At 38.4% G+C, this 22,853-nt stretch overlaps 1 protein-coding gene across 2 annotated transcripts in view; it reads left to right on the top strand.

Annotated features, from left to right (window-relative positions):
- The window catches only part of LOC112103933 (neuroligin 4 X-linked), a 259,433-nt gene that overhangs the window by 139,598 nt on the left and 96,982 nt on the right, over nucleotides 1–22,853 (top strand). For both annotated transcript variants that reach the window (XM_024195925.2, XM_024195923.2), the window contains one exon: nucleotides 12,831–12,983. In XM_024195925.2, the coding sequence (XP_024051693.1) occupies nucleotides 12,831–12,983 (153 nt within the window). The remainder of the gene's footprint in view (nucleotides 1–12,830; nucleotides 12,984–22,853) is intronic.

Raw genomic sequence — 22,853 nt, 5'->3', positions numbered from 1 at the left:
CACTAAAATCAAACAGCAAGCCTGCCACTATCTTTTGACAAATAAAAGTATGTTGCATCATGTTTCATATGTTGGCATACATTGAAGCACAAAACTTCCTATTTTTAAGTTACACTGTACTTAAAAAGAGAGAGAGAGAGGGAGTTTGTGAGGAGACTAGAATGTTTTCTAGGTGCCATATACTCTATTTAAATAATCTAAATAAAGAAATGGTAAATGTAAAATCCTTCACACACTACTACCAAAACTGTTCCTACTCTTTGTTATGCTGGCAAGTTGTTAGAAAATGGAAGGCAGAGGAGTGGCTAATAGGATCACCTTCATTTAATTATCAGTTAATTAGCCAGAAAAAATGTCAAAAGGAAATGCAGGAAGACATGCTATTCAAAGACAGTATATGGTGATGGTGTTCTTATATGAGCTAGTACTGGTGTCTTCAGTTTGTACCCTGGGAAGTCAAGGATCTGAAAAAATGTATTATTTATTTTGTTTGTTTTTTTCTTCTGACCTCAGGGAATAACCTGAAAAATTCCAGGTTCTAGACTGTGGGGGGGCGGAGAGCGGGAGAGGGAGGGCTTCATTCCTCCTTGCTTCCTTGTGTGTGGACCATTAGGATTTCAGGTCCAGGGATGTAGGGTTAAGAGATGCTGAATTCCTGATTACATTCCCACCTGCTGGTTGTGGACAGAGAGAGTCAGGGAATGAAGAGAGCCTTCCTTCTATTGCCTTAACACACCAGCTAGCAATTCACTGTTGTGATAGGTCAGCACCTGAGCTGAATGAAATTTTTTTGTTCCAACATTTTTTTTAAGCAAACAGTTGTCTTCTAAATGAAAATTCTTCATGAAAATGTTTTGATTTTTGATTTTTTTTCTAGTGAAAAAAAATGAATCAATTTTTTTTTCAAAAATATTTTTTTTTAGTTCTTTGTTGAAAAATAGGCAAACTACAAGGAAAAGTTATGAGAGGTGAGATATTTTATATATTGTGACAAAGCTCTGTCCTTGTCTCCGTGGGTCCCGCATTTCCTGGTGGATTTCGCTAGCCTCAGAGGCTCACTGTGACCCTCTATGTAGTCCTTCTCTCTCTAGAGGCAAGGGTAACAGCTTACTGAGCCATTGTCATCATAAGCCAGCAAGGGAGGTGATGAGAAGCAACCCTTCCTCGCACAGTCTCTGTTGTCTCCCAGTTTCAGTGATTAATTGGGGAGGGGAGGGGGAGCCCGTGCCAGCCCTCTACTCCGGGCTCCAGCCCAGGGACCCTAATAGTAGCAGCTATGGTAGCTGACTTTTTGGAACTAGGATGTGTACAATTCCCTGGGCCACTTCCCCACAGCAGCCTCCACTCAATATCTCCTTCTCTGTTACCTCAGGTCCTCCTTCCTTGCTCTTGATATGGATTTGTACTGCTTACTTCCTCCAACAGCATGGCTTCCTCCTACAGCTCCTGATACACGCCCTCACTGACTAACTGGGAGGCTTTTAACTAATTCCAGCCAGCCCTTGATTCACTTCAGGTGTCCCAATCAACCTGGCTATCTCCACTGCTTTCTAGAAGGATCTTAATTGGCTCCAGGTGTCTTGATTAACCTGGAGCAACTGCCATTTGGTTACCATGGTACCAGGGATTTGTTTAGCCTGGGGCTAACATACCTGTTCCTCACTACTTTACTATAGCCATCTGGCCTTGCCCCATCACAATATATATATATATATATTTTGTGGTTATACAATTATTTTGATATGACTCCATTGATGTTAGGCTCTGTCAGTTGGTGGGTCCTATTGTCACAACACTGTTCCCTTACTAAGGGGTGCATACAAAGGACACAAGCTAGCTCTACAGTAATGCCAAAAAGTTTGCAGTTTTAGACTTGCATAAGATGAAATGAGACCAAAAAAAAAGAGAAATCATTGTTTAGAATAATATCTTGTGAGAGATTATCCAAATCCAGATTTTCAGACAATCTAAATTTTGAGATAACTCAGAGAAAGAGAATATGACCATTAAACATCTTTATAAATGGTCTGTTTCTTAACACGCACACACACAAATCAGGACTTGGCTACACTTGCAAGTTAGAGTGCATTAAATCAGCCCCGGGCACCCTAACTCCTGAGGTGTCCACACTGGCAAGGCACTTAGAGTGCCTGGACTCTGCAGCTGGAGCGCCTCTGGTAATCCACCTCCATGAGAAGCATAAAGCTTGCTGCGCCCTGGCTGAAATGCCCGGGTGTCAGTGTTGCATTACTGCACTGTGATTGGCAGCTGGAAGCGTCCTATAATCCCCTGAAGTCAAGTGGCCACTCTGGTCATTGTTTTGAACTCGGCTGCAGTCATGTGGATATCCCCTTTCAAAGCTCCATTTCTGACAGCCGGCATGCTTATCTGCTCGGGGACAAAGCAAACCATTACTGTGGAATGCTCCTGCTGCAGAGGCAGGCATTTGTGTGTGTGTGTGTGAGAGAGAGAGAGGTGGGGGGGGGCAAGGGCTGATATCGGGGTTTCCCCCTGCCGCTGTCTGAACTTACAAGACAGCATGCTGACATAATCTCTGTCCCCCAAAACACACTGTCTCTCCCCCTACATACACACAACACACTCCCTGTCACACTCCACTGCACCCCCTATTTGAAAAGCATGCTGCAGCCACTTACATACTGGGATAGCTACCACAATGCACTGCTCTCTGTGGTGTTGCAAGAGCTGCTAATGTGGCCATGCCAGTGCGCTTCCAGCTGAGAGTGTAAACACTCGGCAGCACTTTCCCTGCTGTGATCTCCAAGGGCCGGTTTAACTCCCAGTGCTCTACATCTGCAAGTGTAGCTGTATCCTCAGTCTCTGATTTCATAGGTTTTGACTGCAGAAAGAAACAAAAAAAGTTTGTTTCCTTCCAGAAATGTAGAAATGCCCCCAGACTTGTAAAAGACAAGAGTAAAGAATAGACTTTACAGGCTTGAAGTAGTGTTAATGGGAAGCCAATATACAAGTGTTATCACACAGTTTTTCTGATGATCTTATCAAGAAATGAGAGGTCCATATATGTTCTCTGGATTTATGATGTACATTTTATTAGCAATTATTTGCTGGGTACTGACAATGTATTCAGATGGTATACATGTGAAAAACAGTCACTGCCCCAAGGAGAGGACAAGCTAATACAGAAGCAGTAAAGCAGGTATATAACACACCTGGCAATAGTGCAAGCAATGACATTGTTTACTACTGTCCCACTATAAATAATACTGATGATTTAATGGAAACATCTCAAAAGAATAGTATTGTTAACAAACAGGCATTACAGTGGAAATCCCATGGAAGCACTTTTAGAAACTGCATTAACAGTATTGGGAATGAACTATTGAAGTTCTTTGGTAGTGTCATCATTAGATGAGGAGCCAGGAGCTCCTCAGAAGTGTTGGAGTGACTGAACAAATGAGATGACACATCGCTAGTGAGAATGACTATCTTAAATCCTGTGCTAAAGCAGGTGTGAACTAGATATTTCCAGAAGCTTAAGCAGGCCCCTTCTAAGTTGAGTGGTCATGCAGTTAATGTATGTGCTGTTGTTTTCTCCTACAAACCTGAAAACTGTGTGCTTTCCAAAAATTACATGGCATCAAAAGGTATATAGCATGAAAGATAGAGCAATTGCTTCAGTCAAACCCACTCAATTCAAAGAAATCACACAGAAAAGTGGCATCAGTTTACGCAACAGCTGGAAAAAAAATCACTTTCATTACAGACTTCAGAGAAAGTACCTAAAGTATAAGTGTCACAAGTCTGTTCTTGGCAGATCATCGCCTTTAGGAGCTATATTCAGACCACAAGCATGCAGGTCCAATTGCCCCCACCTCAGCGGATGCTAAGGTGTGTTGCAGTCTAGAGGGGCCAGTGCTCAACCCTCTATCTGAGTCCATTTGGCTGTTTCTTACCCTCTCAGCATGTGTCCACCCTACACAATAAGCCCAGCTCTGTGGGCCTTGGGTTTGTGGATTTGGTGTATACAAGCCCATGCTTGAGCGTCCATATTGCACTGTTAATCTAGGTTTAGAGTTCCTGCACGTGGGTCTCATTGCCAAGCTAACACACCCATACTGTGCTACACAGGCTTCTTACTAGGGTCTGTGATTCGATCTGTGTCCACACTACAAAATGACAGAGCTTGGAGAAGAGTCCCAGAAGGACTTGGGTTCTGACCTGCCCCTCCCCCCCCCCCCCACCCCCCCAAAAAGCTCCTAGGACCCAGGTCCTGAGTGCTTGCTGACCCAAGTCAGAATGATTTTGTGTGTGGATGGAAGGGGTGCGTCAAACCTGAGTAAAAGCCTAGGCTGAATGCAGTGTAGACATACCCTTAGGGTCCCAGCCAAAACAAACAAAACAGTCCACAGACAGGAAACAAGGTTAAATAAAATCATAATAGAAATGAAAAGAAACCTGTAGGTGGCATCTCTCTCACTTACGAAGGCCATGCAAGAATTTCAGTCTACCACAGAGATCATTGGGTCTCCAGTACAAGTCCCAGTCTCTTTTCCTTTCTTGGCCCAGAGGATCTGTGTCTTTATTTTCTGAGTGCAGAGGCTCTGTTGGCTGTCAGACCTCTCTTTGTGCGCTAGGTAGCTCAACAGCCTGCTCCCTTCCCAGGGTTAGCCCTCCATCTGAGTGAAATTCCCTCCTTTTAACCCCTTTTCCAGTCCTGGCATGATTTGCAGGTGTGGAGGGGCGGGACCACTGTAGTCCAAAGCTATTCCTTAACCCCTTCCATGATTATATGGCTTTATATACCGCATCCCAGTAAGCAGCACTGTATAGATAGATAGATAGATAGATAGATAGATAGATAGATAATGCTTTTACCTGGGAGGATGAAGAAGATAGTGGATTTACAACAGATTGTGGATAAATCTGAAAGGTGCCCCAACTCCAGAAATGTTATATCTGAATGACATTTTTGGTCATAGTCAAGGAGAATGTGAATCAGTTGATGCATATATGACTTACATGAGGTGACATGACTCCTTAATTTATGATAGCATCTATGTAGAATGAACAGGGGAGGCACAGTCTGCTTTGAGAAACTGATTTAACCTGAACCTAATCCACAGATATTTGTAGAAAAGTGAATGCAGAATCAGGATCTGAGTGCCTGAGGGATCAGCATGTGATATCATTTCAGAAAGAGGAAATTAAAATAAATAAATAAATAAATAAAAATGAAGGAGCCCCTAAATACCAAAGAAACAATAAAAAGTTTTCTGACTGACAAAAATTCCTCATCCAGAACTAACTAAAGTCATTGGAGCCATTCCAACAGGTTTTGGCTTAGCCCCTTAGATGTATTCCAGAACACCAGCCAAGACATCACCCAGCATTTGGTCAGATCTGTCCATAGTTGATAACTTGTTCCAGTTGTCATGTCAGAACAGGCTCCCAACATCTTCAGAAACCTGAACTTTCATAGAAATATTATCCTAAATGTAACCAAGACTATCTGAGGCACATTAAATGCATGTTTTAAAATACTACATGTTTCACATAAAGATTTTAGACCTTCAATTCCTTATTATTTCTTATTCTGTTTGTAAACCACCATGTAAATTTATGGCACTGTCTAAATTAATCCTTATAATAATGTGCATCAGTGGTCATCAGCTGATTCCATACAAGAAGCCATTCCAGAATTTCCTTTGATCTATCTAGGATCCCTCCTCATTTAGTAATGTGGGAAAGTCGGTGTGGTCAGAATCCTTTGACCATGACTTCGAGGTTGATGTATGTGATGCAGTAGATTAAGCTGACAAAGAAAGACCACAGCTGAGACATACACTATCTTTTAATTAACAATAAAAACATCTCACAGCGAATGAAATATAGCAATTAAAAGAGAAACAATTCATTCGCTCAACAAATAGTTAAAATAATGTTACATTGTACAGAGGCACAGGTGAGTCCATGACTCCTCCTTCAGGCTGTAAAGAATGAAAAGCTTAATGTGTGACATTGCACAGTCATATTCTATACCCTTTACGTCCCTCACGTACTGAAGTCCTGTTATGTGCACTGGAGTGTGTTTGCATCTCATTATACCTAATTTAGAGTTCCTAAATTCTCTTTTCTTGGGGTGTGCTGGAAGTAGAGGTGGCTAACCACCACTTTGCAAAATATACAGGAAGCATTTTTTTTTCAGGGATATCAGATTTAACTATCTTACTCTGACACACAAAATGAAAAGGGCAAAAATGGAGTCTCTGGCTGCTGATATTCACTGCCCTTTTGCATGCTTTCCAGATCCAGAACCCTAATACCAACCATTAGACTATTGCTACTACATGAGGGAGGGTGAACCTGGCTCCCAGACAGGCAATTCTAGCTCTACTGGTACCATAATCCTCAATCACTCCACCATCACTCCAACATTTATCACTTCCTGTGTAAGGGACTGATGTTACACTGAAGTCATTATTTAGTGGGCTCAGGATCAAGAATTAAAACAGAAAAAAACACATCTTCCTGTTAAGATGATTTATAGACTGACAAATTCTCTTGTTGCATGCGTATCTGGAATACATAGGAACATGTGAAGAAGGCAGCACTAGCTGTTTAGTTCAATGATTGCCAGATAGACGATTAAAAAAAACTACCTTTCATATCCTTGCATGTTTCTTATCTGGTCAAAGAAGCTTAATCATTACCATCTCTATGCCATATTAAAGCAAATCTGAAGCCTTCCACAAAACCATTTGTCTAGATAACTGTTCTCTGCCTGCAAAGTCCAAGCTTTGGTGTGCATTTGTCTACCTTATCTTAGTATGCCCCAAACCCTATGCCCTGCCATCTGGACGAGGGTATTCTGCCCTGTGGGATGGGGAATAGATACTGTGTCCAGACCTGGTGTGTATGTATATTTGTGCAGGGAATACAGTGAGTTAGGGGAACAGCAGATGGAAGTTTTCTGTTTTAAAAGAAGAAGAGGGAACCTGAGCTGTGTCCTAGCCAGGGCTATGATAGAGGGAAAGAGCTCCTGCTTCCCTTCATGGTACCTAAACTCTCATCACAGAGCTCTGTCATCACACTGTACACACGTCACCCCATCCAGCATGTGAGTATCAGAAATGAGTGTGGCTCTAACAATTCAGCTAGTTCTTGGTGGGGTTGGGCTTTCCTGACAGTATCTGGAAGATGAAGTTATGGCTGCATTGTCTGAACCTGAACATATCAAAAAATGTAGTAAATTTTCATCAAAGGTTTACTTACATAGTACCATGTGAATTACTCATATATCTCACTAGTTATCCTGGGCCACGACAGCTGACCCTATTCCAGGATGTACTGCATCCAAAATCATTTTTCCCTGCAGTCTCTCACCATTACCTTATGACCATGTCCCTTGCTCTTTTTTATAGTTTGTGAGCAATCACATGCATGATAGGAGAATCTAGCCTCATCTGTTCTCCCCTCCCCCATTCAAAGGTCCCAAAAGAATGAATGATGGTTTGAATGGTTACATATGGCACTACAAGTATATAGATAGCATTTTAATGGGTGTATGTTTTGTAGCATTTCTTTATTTGTATTAGTGACGTGAGAACAATTTCCTTTGGTTTATATGGTAGATTTGTATTTGACACATGATTTCCATCTATTGTTGCATGTATAATAGGAAACGTCCTACAGTAGAGGTCTAACATCAGTATGTACTGGATTGCTGCTATAGGTGTACAATCTTGACCCTAGCAGATATAGTATAGGTGGATATGTATGATTCATCCATTTGCTATAGGCTTCATAGTTTGTCCACCGCACTGGTGGAATAACTTTTTACATTTGACCACAATTTCTTTTTCCTTGGGTAGCATTTGGAAAGGGATTTGTTAAAGCAACACTCCTCTCTTTTGGCTGAATCACATTTCCAAAAGCTCACCCAAACTATTTTTGGAGAACAGGTGGTACAAATCCCTGTTTGGTATCTGGAATTTCTGCTCTGCATCTGAGATCCACCTAATAAATTCACAGATTTTAAGGCCAGAATAGACCATTAGATCGTTTAGTCTGACCTCCTGTGTAACACAGAACTTTCACCCAGTTACTCCTGTTTTGAGCCCAATAACTTGTATTTGACTAAACCGTATCGTCCAGAAAGGCTTCCAGTCTTGATCTGAAGACATCAAGAGATGGAGAATCCACTACTGCCTTTGGTAGTTTGTTCCAATGGTTAATCTCCCTCACTGCTTTTTTTTTTTAAGTGTCTTATTCCTAATTTGAATTCATCTGGCTTTAAATTCCAGGTAGAGGGATCTTATGTGAGTAGCTCTCCTTGAATGTTCACAAATAAAATCTGCACTGCTTTCTTGTCAAGATGGTGGCATAAAGCAAAATGATGTACAGGACACATTTCAACACCACTTGTTGCACTAACAATTTTTAAGTACATTCCATTCTTATTTGCAGTGACCATTGTATTGTCTTGGAATATTTTACCTTTAATTTGTGGTGTTTTTTGTAATTTATTTTTAAATAGAAAAGTAGAAGAAAAATTATGTGCCTGTTTTCTATCGAAAATTGGGACTTGTTAAAAATTCAAAACACAATAGACTGAATTTTCTGTTCAACTCCATTCATTTAAATCTTTTTGAACACAAAACTGTGAGTACATTAAAATATTTAAGTAATTTAATGTCAATATGGAAACTAAACCAAGTGACATTTACACAGAATAGGCCCTTATCCTGAACTCAGTCAAGTCAGTGAGACTTTTGCTACTGAATACAATAGGAGGATTGAGCCAAATATGTAGTCATCATAAATTGTAAAAGAAAATATATTATTATAGCAGATCCTATCATATGTTTCATTGTGAAATATATGTTCTGCCCATATTAACAAAGTATATAGCTCCACTTCAGTCTGAACAGAAAATATACTCCCCAATAAAGAGAGATACAGGTTAGCATGGTTATTTAGCCCATCAGTCACTTATCTTTAGAAGCCACATTTCAATTCTAACTCTGCTTAGAAAGGAAATGAATTTTCCATTCTTATTTTAGTCACTAGCAGATAACTGTTCACATTTCAGTGAACTGTTTGCTGCACAGTTAGCAATACATGATCAGATGCCCAGCACCAGAATAGTTATATGACATTTTAAAGACAAGATCTAGACTCATTTTCAGAATTGAGGATGTGGAGAGATGGCCTTATAACTATCTGTACTATTTCATATTTTTCTCCTGAGCACAAGACAAATATATAATGTTCTCAATACACGTGAGTGTTTACTATTCTTAAATAAGTCTGTGATAAATTATTATGGTTTTATTGTCATGGTAAGTAACTACTTTCAGTTCATTTCTGACTATGTAAAGGCCATTCAGTGCACTTTTATGTGAGTCAGGGCTACTTGCGGGCTGATTCCATAGCTTGGAGTGAGTCTTTCACAATTTATTTCTTCAGTTTTTCAAATTTGGTGTTTTTAATGTCTTTTTGCTTACATAGGAAATTGGATTTAAAGAAAAAAGGGCATTCTGGATTGTCTCGATCCAGACCAAGTGTTACATAAAACTCATACATAATTTTATTTTCATTAAAGTATTTAATAAATCATCATCAGGATGATTCAAATATTAAGTTAATTCAGATAGTGACTAAAAGGTGATAATTCCTGCAAGATTACAGAAAGAAATAAAAATACATTTCTTATGAAAAACTGATAATTTGGTGGATTTACTATTTTTTATTTATATTACTTTTTAATTGCACATTAATTTTGTTTTTGCAGCAATGACTTTTAACCAAAATAGCTTCATTGTCAGAGGATTTACTAGAGATATACATATATTTTTGAAATAATATTTTGAATTTGTTCTTCTTGACATCTTATGTTTGTATGCAGTTTGCATCTTTTTTTTAATTTTTCAAATGTAACAGATTTTGACTTTTTGTGTTACATTTTTCTATTTTTTTTATTTTTCGGGGCTAGTGGTTATATTTTGTTTTTTTTTAATTTTGAAGAATCTGCTGTTTTTGAATTCTCTTTTTTCCCTTTATTCTTCTCACTATGACCCCAGGAGCCAACACAAAGAAAAGCCCAGATGATATAACCAATAATGATCGCGGTGAAGATGAAGGTATTTTTTTTCCCAAGCTCGACCCTGATGCATGAACATAAACTTCTTCTTTTTATTATTATTATTTCAACATGATTTTTCCCCCTTATTTGACAAAAGTGCACTTCAATGTGCTTATTTATTTTCTTCTTGTTTTGGAAACCATTTTTATTTTTTTATTTTTAAAACCCAAATTAGCATATAGATGACTGTAGCTCCCTTGTGAGATAAGTATAAAGGTTATCCCTAAATATGTGTGAAGTGAGTAACATGCATAAATATTATTTACAACCAAATGTTTCCCTCCACCCCTCACTGTTGCATAGGAAAAGAAAATGGAATTTAAAAACTTGCATGTGTTCTTCCTCCTTTCTACCTCTAATACATTGTGTAAGTTCACCTTACTTTATGAAACTCATGAAACAGCACATGTTATTTTTACCATTCTTCTTTCCCTCCCCAGATGCACAAACTATATGGTGGATGCAATTGCTTTGAAACTCGTCTGTGGTGTTTTTATTTAATTTTCTTCTTGGTACATGTTTTATTTCTAGGGTACAAAAATAAAGGAAGCCTATTGATGATGCTTCACTATTTTCTCCTATAATTAGCCAGTTTTTTAGGCTATATTTTATCTGAGCCTGACCCAAATCCCATTGAAATCAGTGATGATCTTTTCAACGACCTCTGGGAAAGTTGGATTGGATCCATTGAAAGGAAATGCTAAAGTTAACAGGAAGTATCATAAAAAGTGTTACAATGAGATAGTTTTGTTTCCTTCTTTGGCAGTGAAGCTTTTTAGGATCTTTTAAACATGGAAAAAAGTCATGAAATTTCTCTCTGTACTCATCCTTGCTTCTTACTTAAGTTATACTGACTATCCATTTTCATTTAAATACTCGTCAGATTTTTTAAAAAATGTCTGAATTAGTTACATTAATTACCCCTGAATTAGGGCTCACATTACAGCCCTTGGTAGTTTGAGAATAGTTGGTAGATGTAATAGAGTACAGAAATTTAGCCCAAATTCCTTATACCTGGCCTTTTCTAAGTGTTATTTCATATCTTGCTCCTGTGTTCTTATATCTGACACCAGCTCAAATAGTTGGGTTACAATTATTTTCTCTTTCCTTCAGAGTTGTGTACATCACAGTGAAGTCACTCTTAATCTCCTCTTTTCTTGAGAGTTCAGTCCTGCTGTATTTACTCTAACCTTTTAAAGGACAGTAACTCAAATCTCTGGCCCTTGTATCATATCAGTTGCCCTCCATTGTACCTTCTTCATTGCTGTAATATACTTTCTTTCCAGTAAGTGGACCAGAACTGTACACAACACTCTAAAAGAAGCCTCACTCTTGCCCAAATAACACCCTCTCTTTTATAACTGATACAAGAAATGAATTTCTAACTGACAGTACCATGACTTGTGACACCAGATTGCATAACCAGTTAGAAGAAACAAAAACAATTTGAAAGGTAGACATATACTATATTATGATCAATAATTGTTTTATTAATGAGAATGCCTATTCTAAGGCTAAGTAATATCCTAAAGTCCACAACAGAGGGAATAAATAGTTCATTAATTATTTTAAAAATATATTATCACTTTAGATATAAACAGGTTGCTAGTAAAGTGTGATGGATTGAGTGCCTTCATTTTTGTCCAGTCCTGCTCCCATTGATGTCAAATAGTAAAACTCCCTTTGACTTTGATGTTGTAAGATCAAGCCTTTAGGTAACACTTGATAATAAGAGAAGATTAAATAAAACAAATTATTTTACAAGGTTTCATGCTTTTTAGTGCTGTTCTTGAGGTTCCATTGTCATAGAAACCATTTTAGTATCTGTTATATTTCAAGGGCTAATCTGAGCCTGTGCAATAGTCATCAAATATGCTTTCCAGTACTTCACTGAGCAGAGTACAATATTCATCATTGTGTTATGTTCTTTTGTTTAGATATAGACTAGAACAGAGAACTCCTGGGTTTTAATCTAGTTCTTTACCAGCAAGATCATCTACCTTGTCACTTTGATTAGGCACAACATGACACTAAAAGCTTCATTTTGTTTGGGAACAAAATCTTGATGTTGAGTACTGGGCTACTCCTATTTGTTAACTCCTAGACAGGTTCAAACAGGAGATGATTTGCCATGTTTAGGTTTTTTTATCTGGATAATTTAATGTTAAGATGTTGCCTGTTATTGCAGTAAGAAATGCAGCTTTATACTTTCCACAAAGATGTCTCTCAGTTGCTGGGGGAATGGGAAGACTGGATCAATGGTATCATTTTATGATTTAATGTATTGGTTTATCTTGATTAGTTAGAATTTTGTGTTGAGAATATTCTAATAGTGACACCAGTTACTGTGCAATTTAATTTTCTATTGAGGCTTCTCATTTATCTTACAGTTAAATTTCTTACACACTATAGTACTTTTCCAGTGTTCTGAGAACATTCCTTATGAAACTATACTTGGAAGTAACAAACAAGTACCAAAAACAATTTCTCAGCCTCTAAACCCACTGAGTTTGACATAGATCACTCTGAAGTGACCTAAGTACAAGCACAGAGGAAAGCTAGTTGACTGAAGAGCTGTAGATAAAATTGAAAATATGGGGAAAAGAAATTATTTTAATAGCACTTTTGTGAAAAAGCAACTACCTATTTTGTTTCAATATTTTTATTACTTTATTGTGTCTTCCTTACTTGCATTTTTTTCCAGACATTCATGATCAGAACAACAAGAAACCCGTTATGGTCTACATCCACGGGGGATCTTACATGGAGGGTACTGGCAACATGATTGATGGGAGCATTCTAGCAAGCTATGGAAATGTCATCGTTGTAACCCTCAACTACAGGCTGGGGGTTTTAGGTAAGTGACTCATTTCTTAAACAGAAAATTACTAAATGTGCATTGGAATAATTAGGTGGAGTTTCCATTTAACTAGCTAATTTGATAGAAATGTTTTATTGTTGAGTGCATCCATTGATCTATCGCAACTTCTTTTAAGAATATTTGGACCAATTTTGTGTTGTAAAAGAGAATATACTTGTGGGTGCATAGCTCCCATTTTAATTGTATTACTTGCATTGATTTAATTTTGAACCCCTTTTGATATTTTGTGAAGTTTTTGTTAACTGAACTATGCTGATTCTTCCCTTACTATAAACAGCTGCCTTCACCTTCAACAAAAATTACTTTGGGGGGGGGGAGAAGGGGAGGGGCTATATTCTCATAAATCTAAAATGTCACCATAACATCATTTTACTGCTCTTGGCTCAGTGACTTCACCAGTTCTGAGTTGTATGTGTTTTCATACAAAATCTCCTCCATTTCACATATAAAGAAGAGGAGAAGTCAGCAAAAAGTATCACTCCTCAGAGTTCTAACAGTGTGTTAAGGACATAAGGGGTGTTTAGCTGTTGGGGTTTTTTTGTTTTGTTTTGGCAGAAGTGGAGATTTTTATTATTTTATACTAATACAGAATATGTTCACTTTGGTGGAGTTGGTTGCAGCAAAAAAAAGGTCTATAATGTCAAGGAGTGATATAATTTTTCTTTGTGGATATCACAGAATGATTCCTCCATACACCTGAGTTAATATGTTGAGTGAAGTTACTTTTGCTGCTCACTAGCATAGGCAAAAGCAGCCTGCCCAATATGTTGGCATCATTTTAAATGTTAGATTCAATTAAATGAGCTCCTTTGAGCTATGATATTACTAAGCTACCCGAAATGTTCCTTTTTCTTCCTTCTGTTACTATGTTATGCTCCTAATGCAAGGGCCATATTCCATTTTTCAATGTAAAATTAAGGCAAACCTTTACTCATGCCAGTAGTCTCCTTGATCAGGCCTAGAAAATCAATTTGAATGCAAACGATGAAGAATATAGTCTATGGATACATAATTTTTGCTAGAGTTTACATATCTTCAGCATTTGTGACCATATAAGGTAAGTCACAGTGATATTTCTAGGTGTGGTCTTACTATGTATATATTACTAGCAACTCAGCTTTATGTATATATGTTCTTAGTGTGGAATGGAGGAAGTTCTTTCACTTGATTCAACTGTTGTACTTGATATGGTTGATATTGTTAAGGTGTTTAGCAAATAAACAAACAACAAAAAATCTCCAGCTACTCAGAATAATGGAAATTTTTCCCCAGACCCTCTCCCTCAATCTGTTGTTCAGTGATTTAAAATATGAAAGAATATTTTCTTAACATCAGAAGCAGCATTAAAACTTAAAGCTATGATTTCTCAAAAAGGCTTCAGTGGTCATATGCAATACAGTTGAGGGACATAAAAGCACAAAACCTAATTCAAGCATAAAGAATAGCAAGAAAATAAGTGCACAGTTGTGGAGATGCACCCCTCTTTTTAACTGCACATGTGTATGTTAAACAGAGAGGATGCAATCCACACACCTAAGCCTAGGGGTGCCCCCTTGTAAGGAATTATGAATGGTTGAAAAGTTCTCTTTGTAATGTTTTCCTTTGTTTCTTACAAGTCAAATTACTCAAGGATTAAGATGATTCTGAATATTTTTAAAAAAATGTATCCCAGTCTGAGGAAATGGAAGAATCTGCCATATTTACCTCTATAAATCTTAACAACCTCCTGTTGTCTGTATTTAGATGGAAGAGAGATGAGAGAAGGTGTTTTTACCTTGCTAGCTTGGTATACAAGTATGACAATCTAAAACAATATCTATGAGGAATTTAAGGGGTTTGCAAAAATAGAACTTTGTATTTTAACTTGTTTCTCTACCTCAGTAAATATAAGCTTTGTGATGCTACAGATTTTATTCTTGGTTCCAAAAGGCCCATGTTTAAAAGGGCAAAAGGTCCATTCAGAATATGCATATAGCACCCGGATACATTCAGAAAGCAAATAGGAGGGGGAAATGTTTCAAAACCAAATTGTTCCTCTTCCCTTCTGTCTTCTGTGCCATTGTGTAATCTGACTATAGCCCTTGAGAAGACATTTGGCTTCTGTTAACATATTGGATGGAGAGCAATTTGGAATGGAAGATGTTAGGCCCACTGCAGAGAATTCTGAAAGAATATTGGGTGGAGAAACAAAAGAGAGAAACTGTATAAATGAGCTCATAGAAAATGTATGTTCAGTAACAAAACAAAGATAGAGTTAAAACAAAAAGAATTAAATACCTAATAAGTGCCAACAACTTAAAAAGGAGAGTTTAAGATTTTATTTTAAATCTCAAAAGTGTTCAGGAAAACACTATGAATTCATTTTAATTATTTTGAGGGAAGTGTTCCTGCTACATATAACAGATCTAGATGTTGGATGGCTCCAAATTTGGGAGGAGGATAGTATTTGGATCCAGAGTTTCAATTCAGTTGCAGCTTAAATCATTTCATCTCTCTCCTCCCGCCCCTCCCCCCTTGTGTTTTAGTACTTTTTTAGTTTTTTCTGTGTGGATACACCCATAGCAGATGACTATTACAGAAATGTAATTTGTACTTGTTGTTGTTGTTGTTACTGCTAAGATTCTCACCCCATGATTTTTTTTCTTTTAATCTGTATTATGCCATCAAACGCAAGAAAAAGAAAATACATATCAGTATGGATGATATGGATAATATACTGTAATATAACTCAGACAAATCCCAGTTCACCAGAATGAATGGTCCTGGAAAAAAAATCCATTGTAGAGATTACCTGTGTTTATGCATCTATGTATTTCAATCAAATCTCTTCATAAATTAAAGGAAAAGAAAACATATAGGAACTACATTATCTATCTGATTGTCTTTTCTCTAAAAATCTGCATACCAACAAAAGTCATAGAGATGTCTTTCTGTCTATCTGTCTTAAACAACAGAGACTTTTGGTTTACTGCATTGTGATTTTCATTTACTTTGGTACTGCCTCATTGATTAATTCCTGCGTGATAACCACAGCACTGAAATTTGACAAGAGTGGTTCATGAAATCTGTGGTTGCTCTGTCTCTTTTTTTAAAGGTCATAAGCTGCGGAGAAGACCCCTTATAACAGGAATCTTTATTACTGTATATGCATGATAGACTCCTAGGATTCCAGAAATATGGGTAAGAGAATGCCTGCAGACACCATGCAGATGGGAAAGAATTGTGTCTTTCATAGACTTCAATCTGCACACCCACTTCGCTACAATTTCCCACCTTTTAAACAAGTGAAATGGTAATTCTTTAAGTCTCATGTCGCCAGAAATCATCCATCATGGATAAAATGCAAACTTCGTTTGTATAACAAATTCAGTCGTTGGGTGACAGCAACCCGTAAACCCTATGAAGACAGGGCTCCTCATTACTGCATTTGTGATACAAATATCCTTTTATTTTTCTCTAAGAAATTAAGAGCTAGGCTTAGTTCTGAGTGAGAATTATCTGTAGAAGCTATGCCCCCATCTGAACAGCAGGAAAAAGTATGGCATAAGCGTCACAATTCCACCCTTCTGTCTCTTGCTCTTGAGGAAAGCAGATTACTGCAGCCCGGGAAAGATTGTAGATTACTTCCTCTCTGTGTGTTCATGTAGATCTACTGGCAGATTGCGGAGTGGAGCCAAGGTTCTGCCTACCCCTGTTTTGCCCCCGCTTGATCACAGTGCGGAGCAGTGGGAGTGCAAAGGCTGCACTTCTTAGGGTACTGGGAGCCACAGTGTGAACAGCCCTAATGCGGTTGTGCTATGATTAGGAGGCCGTTACTCCTCTCTGAGGTCATATTTGGGCTAATCAAAATCTACCCCTAATGAAGTACCCAGAAATGATGAAATAGAAAACAGCTTGGCTGTGGTCTCATCCTTTGCTTCAACTTAGATGAGAAGGAATTGCCTTTATAAGAGTTGCAATTGAATCCGAATTTTGCAAACCACGTATGATAATTGGGAATTCAATGTATCAGGAGAGTTAGGCAAAATGGAGCTCTGCAGGAGCTTAACTTCAGCTCTGTTGCATCAGCGACATGCTAGAAATTCAGTAAATGTGGAAGTTTGGATATTAAGATTCAATAAATCTGGACTTTCATGTATTAATTTTACTTGATTCCTCCTATTTATAATATGACTGTTTTGCTTTAACAAGAAACAGGATTTCCCTTCCCTACCTACAAACTCTTTGAATTCATGACTTGTTTTCAGTATTGCACGGAGCAGATACAGACAGAACAGGGATTACTATTATTATTGCTTTATTTTGGAATGACCTCAATTAGCCTGTGGTGAGTCATGTACATGGTAAGTCCTAGACTTGCTTGTGAAACAGTGGAAATGAGCTCCAATGAATGTGAGCTCCAAAGAGATGTAACATTAACAAAAAGATGGATTGTCTGAGCTATTTTTGTGCAATTTAATTTAGAGACGCTCTATGCAATGGTTTCATATGGTTGGAAACAAAAATATTTAGCACCATCCACAAAAGACAATATACACTAATGTAAACTTAGTGTTTGTGTGAAAGACTGACCTGTAATTCTTGTGTTCTAGAAATATGACAGGGGTTTCTGGAAACTAGCATATAATGAAATGCCTAATGCAATAAATAAGACATGCTCAGGGTTGGAAATAATGAATTCTATTTCATATTTCCAAAAGCAACTCAAAGTTTTACATTTCCTTCCCCGAGACAACCAAAACATGCAGAAAAGAGTAGCCTGCCTTTTCTCTACCTGATTTTTATTTTATTCTTCAGTTTTAAATGCTCTCTCCTTTAAGCAAACTTCCCTTTTACCAGAGAAAAACCAGTATTCAATCATGGTACTCCATTATTAATGGACAACAATAAATAAACCATTATTTGGGTCCTGCATGTTACTCAGCACTCTAACAGGTTGTTGAGTGTCCTCAGCTCTCAGTAAGTGCCCTGTTTCTAAGTTCAAGCCTCAGTCCACTGGAATGGTCAATATTATACCATATTTAGGAACTGATTGACTAAAAGAATACATGTAACTTGTAAAATGTGGAAGTACAGTGTTTTAGACCATTCTGAGATTATATATAAAAGAATCAGGTCCTTAGAGAAGTACACTGATTATTTTGATAGATGAAGGGAAGCTCCCATCTATTGCCACTGGCAAATTAGTGGGTTTCCTGAGAGAAAACTGGAATAAAATTCTACTTTGCTATAAATAAGTATGTTGTAGAAATTTGGGAACTCATTTCCCCCAAGTCATATATATGACCAAAATAAAAACAAATTCAGATTTTCAAACCAAAATAATTATTGAATAGCTACATATAGGGAGCTCGTAACATGCTATTTCATGCACTTCTTTTACATAATGCTAGTTTATGAAGAAATGTTCTGGAAGTGATACTCTTTGGTATGCTTTCAGAAAAATGCCCAAGTTAGCAATGCTCTAAATCTTCTTTTCAAAAATACTTTTTATTTCCAGTGACCAGCCAAACTGCACAACTTGGATTATATGCACTAAGAGGTTACACTTAAAATCTTCGTTACATCTAGAGCAGAGCAGATTCCTTTTTGCTGACAGGTTCATAGCAGTATCCTAGGGTGTGTTAGACTTACTTTTAAGATCATTTTCTTTTTCATTTAACATATATAATTGTTATTCCTTTGGGGAGGATTCCTTATGGGTTTCTTTAATTCAAGACTTGCATTTGTTTTAAAGCTAATTACTCAGAGTTTAAAGTTTTAAGAATGTTCAGATTGAAGAGAGAGAGAGATAACAAGAATAGCAGAGGCTACGTGCTCCTTTTAAAAGTGAATGTCGCTTTTTTGAAAAAAGCTGGGCTGTAGCACTGTCTACAGTTTGTCTTCAAAGGCCCAGATTGTGGCCTGATTCAATGCCCAGTTAATGCCGTGTCTCCTCTACAGAGCCTATGTTGGCATAGTGCCTCCCAGTAGATGTCCAGCATAAAATGACAGAAGGAGTTCTGTTGGCATAGTAATACCACCTCCCCAAATGACATTAGCTAAGCTGACAGAAGTACTCTTCTGTTGGCTTAGCTGCATTTATACTGGAGGTTTGCTGGCATAGCTATGTTGACTAGGAGGTATGATTTTTTTTTTCAGACATGTAGGTGACGCAAATACACCAGAAAAACTTTGTAGTGTAGACCAGGTCTTGGGGTTTTAACAGGGAGGAAGGTCCTTTCCCTACATGCTATCATATGGCCTTCCTATATCTCCACTGGCGGTGTTAAGGGATAATGGGGCTGATTATGTCATCTCCCTTCCCCCACTCTGGAAGTGGACAGAGTTGAACTGGTACAGGGAACTGGGTAATAAATTGCAACGGATATGGGCCAGTGATAGATTACCACCCCATGGGAGTAAGCAATGTGGTGGGACTGCACAGCTCCCATGGGGTGGACCTTCTAGAGGGCAGATTGTTTTAAGATAAATTATTATTTATTATTTGTATTACCATAGTACCTAGAAGCCCTAATCATGGACCACGATCCCATTGTGCTAGCACCGTACAATCACAGAACAAAAAGATGGTCCCTGTACAATCTAAGTACAAGACAAGAGACAGCAGATGGATACAGACAGATGGAAGATTACAAGTAAACAATGAGATAATATTAGCATGATAAGCAAGTGGTCTCTGCATATGAGCAGCCTAACGGTTGTGAAGTTTTATGTAGGCATCGCAGCAAAACAGAATTTTGAGGAGGGACTTGAAAGTGGTGCAGAGAGGGACTTGAATGTGGTGAGTCTAGCACTGCCTCACCTATATTCCTCAGCTCTAAACTGGAGGTCTCCGAACCTTTTCAGTCCCTGGCCTGTCTTATGAGAGTGTCACTAATGGTGTCAGTTAATGCCAGTTGTCATGGTTATTTTATGACGTGAAGCAATACCACAAGTCTACTTCCAAATTCTAACTGAATCATTCTTACTGATGATGTAAATTTGTATTCATGGTTCATGATATAACTTCCATTAGCATTAGCTGGAATGATGTATGTTGTTCACTGACTTTTTGAATCATGTTTTCATGTTTTGGTTACAGTATTGAAACACAGAAATTAGAGATGTACAAGATTCACTGAATCATCTTCTTACTGTTACCCAGGGTTCTTTCAACCCAAAGCTCATGGTAACCTTTAGTCTGTGTGAGGAGGTGTCAGAAAATAAATCAGGGGAGACACGGCCATCCGACCGATAGATGGGTGACACAAACAGGACAACACAAGAGTGCTTTCACTTAAAGCTAAACTTTACTTAATCTCAAGCACTTACACACGTCCGCAACAAGATTAGTAAAACACCCCCAACACTTGATAATTACCAAAGCTGAGTGTGGCTTTCGAGTGACACAGCAGCAGCCCGTCTGCTGCTGGGGAACACAAGATGCATCCAGAGGGAGAGGCCAGTCCTGAAGAGTCCCGCCTATCTCAAGCTTTTTCCCCTTATTTATACATTAGTAATACAATGACATGTCCCTTAAAGAAAACTTATCAAGCAAGCAGTTCCACTGGGCAAGCAAGAGGCTCCTTCTGATTATTGATTAACCAGTTGTGGGTCTTTCCAGAGCCTGAAGCCTTGAGACCCCAATAGACATTCCTGGGGGTACATCTGCTCTTTTCAAATGCATGTATCAGCAACTTTAACACAATTCTTATCAGGAAGGATGCGGGGTCAAGCTGCCCTTTCAGAGGGACCCTAAACCCCCTCCCCTCCTGCGTTGGTCAAGCTGAGATTGCTGATTGGCCAATTTACAGCTTGCTGACTAGGCTGTCTTTAACAATAAGCCATAGTGGTTTTAAGCACTCTACTGGTTTGCCAAAGTCTCCCCATACACTTACCTCTTTGGATGTCTGGGTTCTGTATCTTTGAAATGTCCTATTGCTTAACCCTTGGCTTCCTGATATTTGTTTTACTGAAAGGGCTGGACACTGTGAAATTTAGAGGCAGCATGAGCATGAGTTACTGGAGCACAAGGTACTGAGCATAAATTTGTATGGTTTTTAATATCACTGGTATTCCTTTCACATAGTAAGTGTATGGTAGCAGAGTAATATATCTCTAGCAGCACATGCCATTGTACTCCATTTTCCTATAGCTTAGCTTGTAGGGTATAAAACCATTTAAGGCTTTAATGCTCCTGACAAGTTTTGAAAACCTTCACATAATTGCTCGGTTGATTCTGAATAGCTAATTATCAAACTTGGCACTGATCAAGAATTTTTGGCTGAAGGTCCCCATACCTGAGTGCAGCCAATTCTACTTTCTCCAGGCACAGTGGACTAGTCCAGCTACTCATGCCAGTTAGAGTTAAAAACAAACAAACCCCCAAACACACTTCCAGAAGAGGAGTCTTTCACAGACATCTGTCAAATGAAGTGGAAAGTCTGGCATTAGAATGAACAATAGACAAAGAATCTGGATTGTGGCAATTCAGCATTGAATGGTACACTATGATCTCCTTTATATATATCTCTGAACGCACTAATTCTTGTCTCTAGCTCTCTTCACATTTTCTTTTTTTCCATGCTGTATAAAGGAAAATCTGTTGCAATGTCTTCAGTGGGCTTTTGTAAGTAGCAAAACAGACGTAGTGTGTTTTTATTATGTTTTTATATATGTAAATGTTTGTATGCATAGGCCAAACATTTCAAAGTTGGGTGCCCAAAGCTACAGTCATAAATTAATATTTAGGCACCCACATAAAGGGGGCCTGATTTGCTCAGCTTCCATAAATCTCTTTGAAGGGCTGAGCTGCAGGTGTTCAGCACTTTTGAAAAGCAAACCACTTTTATGTAGATGCTCAACTCTGGATTGAGGAGCCTAACTTCAAAAATATCTTCAATGCTAAATGAATACATTGTTTGACAAACTGGATCAGAGCAATGGTCCTTTTTAACAAACATCTTACCTCTAGCACTTTCCAATACCTGGACAACTGTACTATGCTATAATACAAGAAGAAAGAATTTCCTTCCTGCCACATTCAGGCAGTCAATCTCTTACTTGATTCATCGGCTGTAATTGCTTTTGGGGTAACCTCTAAAGGCCTGATTATTGGTAATTTTGCCTTTGGCTTCAATGGGTTCCAGATTATGCCTTTAGGTTGCTTAACTGCAAATATTATTAAGGGTTATAAAATGCCCCAACTGTTTTAAAAATCCTTGCAACATTTAACAAAGAGTCCCGTGGCACCTTATAAACTAACAGACGTATTGGAGCATAAGCTTTCGTGGGTGAATACCCACTTCGTCAGATGCATGTAATGGAAATTTCCAGAGATCTTTTTAGAGGTCCAGACTAACACAGCTACCCCTCTGATACTTGCAAAATTTAGTTTTTGGTTGCATTCGGAGTTGCTGTGACCGGGGTTTTCATTCAGCCCAAATGTCCAGTTATGCTATTTTGATCCCCGTTAAATTCCCTCAAAGTTTAGGAGTATATGGATATGGGGTATTGGTGCAGGTTGATATCTACACTATTTGTGTCAATGACATACTACAGAAGTAAGTTTGGCTGTGTGCTGCATAAAAGAGCATATCCTCCTAAATACATTGGACAGATGCTCAGCTGGTGTAAATTAGCACAGCTTCATTGACTTCATGACCTTTTCCAGACCACCAACATTCATTGTTTGCAAAAAGATTATCAACGTCAGGGCCGGCTCCAGGTGCTTGGGGCGGCAATCTGCAAGAGGCGGCATTCCGTGTGTTTTTGCTGCCCCAAGCAGTGCGCCGAATTGCCGCCATGGACGGCGGGAGCAGTCCATATGCCGTTAGGGCGGCATGTGCGTTTCCGCGGCGGCAG

This window comes from Terrapene carolina, unplaced genomic scaffold, assembly GCF_002925995.2.
Source record: "Terrapene carolina triunguis isolate 2854851 unplaced genomic scaffold, T_m_triunguis-2.0 Scaffold22, whole genome shotgun sequence".
Taxonomy (NCBI): domain Eukaryota; kingdom Metazoa; phylum Chordata; order Testudines; family Emydidae; genus Terrapene; species Terrapene triunguis.
Note: the sequence above shows the minus strand (reverse complement) of the source record. Positions and strands in the feature narration are given on the sequence as shown.